Source organism: Benincasa hispida, chromosome 6, assembly GCF_009727055.1.
Source record: "Benincasa hispida cultivar B227 chromosome 6, ASM972705v1, whole genome shotgun sequence".
Taxonomy (NCBI): domain Eukaryota; kingdom Viridiplantae; phylum Streptophyta; class Magnoliopsida; order Cucurbitales; family Cucurbitaceae; genus Benincasa; species Benincasa hispida.
Genome location: NC_052354.1, coordinates 2,816,297 through 2,824,424, shown reverse-complemented (window position 1 = coordinate 2,824,424; position 8,128 = coordinate 2,816,297). Strand labels below are relative to the sequence as shown.

General features: G+C 37.5%; 1 protein-coding gene across 1 annotated transcript in view; it reads right to left on the bottom strand.

Annotated features, from left to right (window-relative positions):
• Positions 1-8,122, bottom strand: part of LOC120079328 (pentatricopeptide repeat-containing protein At1g33350-like) — a 14,382-nt gene extending 6,260 nt beyond the window's left edge. The window contains exon 1 of the mRNA XM_039033488.1: positions 6,655-8,122. Within this exon, the coding sequence (XP_038889416.1) occupies positions 6,655-7,815 (1,161 nt within the window). The 5' untranslated portion in view covers positions 7,816-8,122. The remainder of the gene's footprint in view (positions 1-6,654) is intronic.
• Between the last annotated feature and the right edge of the window lie 6 nt (positions 8,123-8,128).

Genomic DNA, 8,128 nt, shown 5'->3' with positions numbered 1-8,128 from the left:
ACAAGCATTCAACACACCCACAAAGGTAACCCCATCTGGCTTTACACCATCCCCACATTGAACCAACCTCTACAAACAAATCAATTGCACTTCCACTATGGCCATGGAGGGCAAAGACAATTTATCAAAGGAATTCCATGATGTCAAGCTTTTTAAACTAATCATGTCAAAAACTCTCCTCGCAACTTTCAAATTGCCACATTTCCATACATATCTAGCAACGCATTCGAGATAAATGAATCCTGACCAAAAGTAATTTTTGAAAACATGAACCATGAATCCACTTACCAAGAGATAAGCATCCGGTATGTCCACAAGCTGATGTGCAGAACGCGACTGTGATCTTATACGGGCTATTTTCACGCTCGTTATTATTACCCTCCCAGCCAGTGAGACCATTCTTTTGAATTAACCAAATTGCTTCACAGAAGAATCCATTTTGAGCACCATCCAGCAATAAGAGCATTCAAGCAGGAACATCCCTCTCCGGGCATACTTTAAAAACAGCTCTATTGCACTACTATCAACCGTTTCCCAAGCCTCGCATACCCCGAAAATCATGGCCGTCCAAGACACTACACTTTCTCTCACAGCCATTTCGTCGAACATTGTCTTGCAATGGTTTATATGTTTCATGAGATGAAATATTAAAACTATAGGTTATAAATATAATATGATAAGTTGGTTATCATATTTATTTATAATAATATTTATTATTTGATAATTATCATTTTTCTCTAATAATTAATTGAGTGGGAGATTATTGGTAGTTTTGTGGTAAACGTGAGATAAAAGAAAAAAAAATTCCTAAAATTAGTAGTGACTTGATTCAAAAAGAAACTCACGGAAAAGCTATCAAGAGAAATTGTTTCACTAAGCGATAGCTCATAGAGAGACTAAACGATCGTGCACATTTTGACTATACGATAGTTCATCAGCTGGTCGTAGTTAAACGATCGTGTGGCATTGTTTATACGATAGGCTGCTATTTACTACATGATCGAGCATTCGTCTATGCGATAGACTGTGTCATCTCCTACTTGCTCGATCGTCTACATGATCATTGTCCTCCTGTCTCTTCCTCTAACCAAGTTCATACAGAGCCCACAACTCCTAGATTCTCACATCGAGAATACCAAGGTAACCATTGTGGTAGTATCCCCACTCAACTCGATTGATTTTAAGGATCTGGAGGTCGTTCTTTGGGTTCGTGTTCATTGTGTTCGTGTTGTTGATCGTGTTGTGCACCGGTCATTGTCTTCGTGTTGTTGTGCTGTGAACGCTTGTAGATTGTTCGAGGGAGTTTGAAGAATGTTTCTTCAAAGGTACACATACTCTATCCCTTGACATTCTTAAAAGCATGCTGTAATTTCGTTGTGCATGACCTGTTAGTTTATGTTTTGTGACTGTAATTGTTTGTGTTCAATTTCGAATAGAATTTGGAACGATCCTTCCGCTGCTCATGGAAAACCTCATGTCTGGTTTCCTTTAGGTATGTACTGTAGATCTTCAAATAATTTGAACTAGAAATTTAGTGGCATAAGTTAAGTGTTGGAAGTTACCAATGTGCAGTGGAAGAAATCAGGATCCATAAGCACATTAATTCATTAATGTTGGTAGAAAAGAAAACATGCTTCAACAAAAATAAATGGGTTTCATGACATACCTTTGAAGAACTTCCTTTAAGTTTTAAACTAACTGCAAATCTCCACTAAATCTTGTAGTAGACCACCCAAGATCTTCCCTACTATCCTTTGGTACTCAAGATTGAGTAGTGGAATTCAAAATAAGCTGAAATTAAGGGAATTTGGAGAAGCTCACAACAGCAACCCAGCAGAAGAACAACCTTCTTCTCTCACGAATTTTTCACAAAAATCTTTTTAATTATTGTTTATGCGATCGTTTAGTTTTTATTATGCGATCGTTTACTTATTTTGGTAATGTATGTGTTTGTTACAGATTGCTAAGATGGTCGTCCCTGCTGAAAATATTTTCCTATTATAATTTCTTGCCAAGTCCATAAAACTGCGTCCGTTATTAAGAATAAGTAGACAGAAGAGCAGATGAGAATGTTTAGGACAAGGGCCTTTGGTCCACTGTTGGATGTAGATCTTGTATTTAATGGGCATCTTTTTCACCATTTTCTGTTGAGGAGGTAACGGATGCGAACTCAGACGTTATATCATTCAACATATTGGGAAAGAAGTAACATCTCTCCCAAGAAGATTTTAATTTGATAACTGAGTTGAGGTAGACCAAGGAAATTGAAAAAGAGAAATAAGGTCTGAGAGACTGCAACAACTCATTTTTGTCCAAAGGACCCAAATGATAAGGATAGTTCTTGCAAGGACGTGGAGAATACGTTCGAGAAATTCACTTTTACAAATGATGAAGATGTCGTCAAGGTTACATTGGCATTATTCATCGAAACAGTGATGATTGAAAAGACAAGAAAACCCAATTTGATGTGAAGATATTTGGGATTGTTGATGACCCTGAAGTCTTTAGCCATTATGACTGCGTCATCTTTTTTCAAACATACCTTGAATAGCATGAAGACTATCATGCGGAGGAAGAAGGAGGCACATGAGATAAAAATAGTAGAAAATGCTCATCATGCCTCATATTATTGTATAAAGGGATTTGTACTTGCATTCTAGGTATGTATTTTTGTTTCCATTTCCTTTAATATGTGTGTTAATACTATATGTGTAATAAAGGCTCCCATATTATAGGTTGGGCTTACGAAATTTTTCCACGTCAAGTAAGTTCAATAGCCACAAAGTCAGCAAGTTTGCAATTCCTAGAATTCTTAGATAAACTTGTTCTTGTGCTCCATCTTTATAAACTGTTGAGTAAGAATGTGTTTCAGCTCAAAAAAGTAAGTAATCGGTCGCTTAGTAATTATTTACATCTATCATAGTTCATGCATTTCTAACTTACTCAATTCACTTATGTACAAACTATTTGTTTTGACGAGACTTGTACTAAGTTCATAGGAGATAAGGTACAAGGAGGACCCTTGGAAGGAATAAGGATTGAAGAGGTGATCCATGATGTCGAAGAAAGTAGGATTGAGAAGGTTGAGGGGCATGATCACTCTCTCGATACCTATGAGTCCTTCGGGAGGGGGGAGGGGGAGAAAGAGGGGAAGGAGCCCCGATGGATTGTGACCAGCATGTTAGGGGAGAGAACCCTCTATCTAATGGATCCATGTTGGTGAACAAAGCAACATGTAATTAGCATCCGGCATGGAGCCCAATCACGTAGGCGCGTTCAAATCTAACTAGGAGAATGGTAAGGAAAGACAAGATGAATCATCAAATATGCAACATAAGTCCTCCAAAAATCACCATTTCAAATCATACAAAGTTCTTAAGGAGGAAATTAAAGAAGTTCAAAAGGATTTGGCAAACTTGACTACCATGTCTGTCAGATGGGTGATACCTTTATTATTCAACATCATCTAATAGGCTAGCAGCTGAACGAAATAAAGCTGTTAGTCTTGAAGGAAACTCTTATTCAAGATTACCTACAAGCGGAAGCGGATCTTTCCAATTTATTGTGATAGAATTATCGCATATACATTCAAACATACTTTCAGTAATGCTAAAGGGATCAAAAATCATCCAGATGAAGATTTCTTCTTCACAGCGAGTCTGAGGCCCAACCGTCTACCTTGAACAGTCACCTCTTAGACAGAAGCAAGCGGAAAAGACAACACCACTTAGAGCCCTTAGTTTCTTGTAGTGAGAATCCAAAGTGTAGGCTTTGTTCGGATTTGGTAGAGGGAAAGAGGAAGAGAGACCGTACACAACAATCAAGCAAGTGGGAGAAGAGGTCGTCTATCGCATAGACATGATGCTTGATGCTTTAGTGTGAAGTATACGATCATGTAAAAAAAAGTAAGTGATCGTCTATACGATCGTGTAGGAAAAGGTAAACGATTGTCTAAACGATCGTGTAGGAAAAAGGTGAGCGATCGTCGAATGATCACGTAGGAAAAACTAAGCGACCGTATAGACGATCGTTTAGTAAATATCGGGGAGCTAAACGATTGCTTAGGAAAAAGGTAAATGATCGTTTAGATAATAGCGCGAGACGTGTAATTGGTATGCGATCGCTTAGCAATATCGTATATATAAGCGATCATGTAGTCACTATCGTATAGGCACTGATTTTATAAACGATGACATATATTTATATAGTAGTTTTGAGAGGGGGAAGGAAAAAGTGGTCATAAATGTGAAAATTCACATTTTTGGTAAGAAAAAGAGGAAGTTTTCCGATTTCTTATAATTCGTGACAGTTTTAAAATGTCATCAATTAATGACATTTATTAACTGTCACTAAGTATAATTAATAATTAACTTTTTTGATAAAAAATATACTAAAACCCTAATTTAAACATTATTTTCAAGAATTTGAAGTAGACGTTTCCCCTCCCTCGTCGGCCAGTTGAACTGCAAAGCCAAAATAATTAGCCTCGACATTTCTTCGTTTCCCTATTTCCATATCCATATCGAGCATTTCCCCCTACTCTCATCGCACATCCTCGACGTTTCTTCGTTTTCCTATTTCTATATCGAACGCTTTTCCAGTGAGTCGAATCAATCAGCTCCACGAATGCTTTTCAGCATTTCTCTGTTTCGCTCATCGATACTCGCTGGTCTCCTCCATCAATACTCACTGTCATTCACCACTGATTTGGACGGTCATAGTCAAATAATCGGTTCCATACCAGAGTTACCACTTTCGGAGCCAAACAGTTGTGGTGAAGTAATTACTTTCATTTTATTTTAAACCTTTGTTTTTATATTTAGTCAATACTCACCATCGTTCACCACCAGGTAAGTGTTTTCGATTGGATGATATTATATATGATAGTATAGATTATTTCTAATGTTAAAATGTGTGATAGAAGAAAGTTAAGAAGTTCTCAAAAAGATCTAGAAATCTACGTTGTTTGCTTCGAGAACTTGAGCATATTAAGTCACCAAATCCAGATGAAAGTACCTATTGGCATATTTGGGATCCAAGTAAAATTTTGCATATTGCTTAACATGCTCCGTGATTTTTGCTGTATGTGTCCAATATCAACACCTTGCCTCGATGTGTACATGATGTAAGTCACATTATAATATAATACTATCTTAGGATTACAAATTGGGTTGAATAATTATTCATTATGATTATTACATTCATAAGGTACTTATACAAAATTGTTGACAAGTTCAATACTCTGCGTTTGTACAAGTTCTTGGACGTTGGTTCTATTTCAATATCTACTTACAAAGAGATCACGTGTGCCAAATGTTGAATGATAGATTACTATGAACAAATTGAAATCAACTTCTCATATTTTCTTATAATTCGGGTATGTTGTGTAGAAATTGGGCATACATAGTTTAATATCATTAGTCTAACAACTTCTATGTTTATTTGAAACATATAGCAATTACTGGAGTTTGTAGTTGTTGATTACACAAAAGGTGTTGTATTCTGGATGGACCCTCTGAAAAAAAAATAAGAGTTATTTATTTTGCCATTTACTCATATCCAATAAAACAAAGATCCATGGTTATTGTATGTAAACTTAAGCATATATATGAGATATACAAGTGAACCATGCCTTAAGTGATAACCTAAAAGGTTTGTACTATAAGAATATAAGAGGGATCTATCCTGGTGACACTACGGATACGGCCCGCTTTGTAGAGGTTTACAAGTGTTTGAGCTACTACAGATGCTATGTATCCTGACCATTCATGTAGAGACATGCAAGTAGGAGTGTCCTATACAAAAGAATTTGTATAAGACCGGACCACGATATGATTGGTCTCTTTATATAACATTGTGATACTTGAGACTTACATCTCACCTAAAGGATCATAGGTGATAACCTTAATCCTTGAGTGTCTTGGGAAACTCCTACCTTTGAGGGCGGTCCTTTGATTAGTACGGGTGAGAGTGGCCAGATTGCCAACTCAACAAGCCTACCTTTTTGGGGATTTGTCTAATTGGGAGCTGGGAACTCAGTTACACAAGATGAAATTCATTTTTTCCCTGAAGCAGAAATAAGTAGATAAATTCTCTCTTAAGGGTTGATTCCAGGCTATGAACATAATGACCACAATCCTCTCTTTGAAGAAAGGACTCAGTCATAGTAGGATTATGACTCATTGTTCATTAGAGAATCAGTGGTACTAAGGAGTTAGATGTAACTACAGGGCAAAACGGTAAATTGGCTCAGTTGTACTTACGAGTGATCTGTGAAGGGTTATCGCACTGTTGATTGAATGATATGACTCCAAAATATATTTGTAGTAAGGAGAATGCAGCTGTTGGTCTTAGTGGAGTGCTCGACAGTTAACAGATTGTGATCCCGTGACTAAAGAGTTTGGTCAATTAATTCACGTATCGTTGGAGCTTCAAGCTACAGGTCCATAAGGTCCCCTTGTAGCTCAATGGATTCAATTGAGAATCAGTTCTTGGTGTTAGTTTGAATTGTTCAAATTGACAAGAGAAAATCAATTATATATGATATAATTGGTGAGATGTATGAGATACATCAAGTGGAGGATTAATGTAAATATGATTTACATTAAGTTAACCAAAAGAAACTCACCCAAAGTGTTCGATCTGAGGCTCGATGTCGTAATCCCGCCTCATCATTTCAAAGTATGAGTACCCTTTTTCAACTAATCCGCCATGAGTACAAGCATTCAACACACCCACAAAGGTAACCCCATCTGGCTTTACACCATCCCCACATTGAACCAACTCTACAAACAAATCAATTGCACTTCCACTATGGCCATGGAGGGCAAGACAATTTATCAAGGAATTCCATGATGTCAAGCTTTTTAAACTAATCATGTCAAAAACTCTCCTCGCAACTTTCAAATTGCCACATTTCCCATACATATCTAGCAACGCATTCGAGATAAATGAATCCTGACCAAAGTAATTTTTGAAAACATAACCATGAATCCACTTACCAAGATGAAGCATCCCGGTATGACCACAAGCTGATAGTGCAGACGCGACTGTGATCTTATTCGGCTTATTTTCACGCTCGTTATTATTACCCTCCAGCGCCAGTGAGACCATTCTTTTGAATAACCAAATTGCTTCACAGAAGAATCCATTTTGAGCACATCCAGCAATAAGAGCATTCCAAGCAGGAACATCCCTCTCCGGCATACTTTCAAACAGCTCTATTGCACTATCAACGTTCCCAAGCCTCGCATACCCCGAAATCATGGCCGTCCAAGACACTACACTTCTCTCAAGCATTTCGTCGAACATTTGTCTTGCATTCCCAAGATCTGAACAAAACCTTGAATACGAATCAACAATGGCCGTTTGGACAACTGGGTATTGACCAAATCCAGATTTCAGGACCTGGGTATGAACCATCTTCGTGCCATTGGACTCCAAAACCTCAGGGCAAGATTTAAGGACATGGGGGTAGATAAAATGGTTGGGTCGAGGGGCTCCATGGCGGACCATATTACGGTACAAAAGAAACGCGGCTTTAGGATCAGGTTGTGAAGCATACGCTGTGATCATTGCAGTATAGAGATAAACATTTGGGGAAGTTAAATGATCAAAAATGAAGCGAGCGTAACATAAGTCAGCAAGAGTAAGGTTACAGAAGCGAACGAGCTTGAAGGCAAAGAATTGTGTTCGTGAATGACCAAGAGAAATAAGAAAGCCTTGGAGTTGCTTAAGGTGATTGAGTTGACTGCATTTTTCAAGCGCTGCTAGAACCAATTGGTTCAAATGGGGTTGTATTGGAACAGACGACATGTTTCTTTCCTTGAGTTAACAAACTAGTTTCGCAATAATTCTAAGCATTTGATGCATATAGAAAAGAATAGCGTCAAGTCTAAAAACAGAGAAAGAACATGCTTTAAATAGTTTTTTCCTTGAACGTAATATAATATGTTTCTCAATATTAAAAACAGTGGGATTTATTGGATTAACAGTAGAAATAAATTCAGACATAAATTAGGAAAAATCCACAATCTCACCCATTTGAGAACTGAAATTTAAGCGTGGATGAGCAGTTGAATAAGATGAGAGTTTGTCCTTGAAACTCTCCCAATCTTATGTTCCTCGT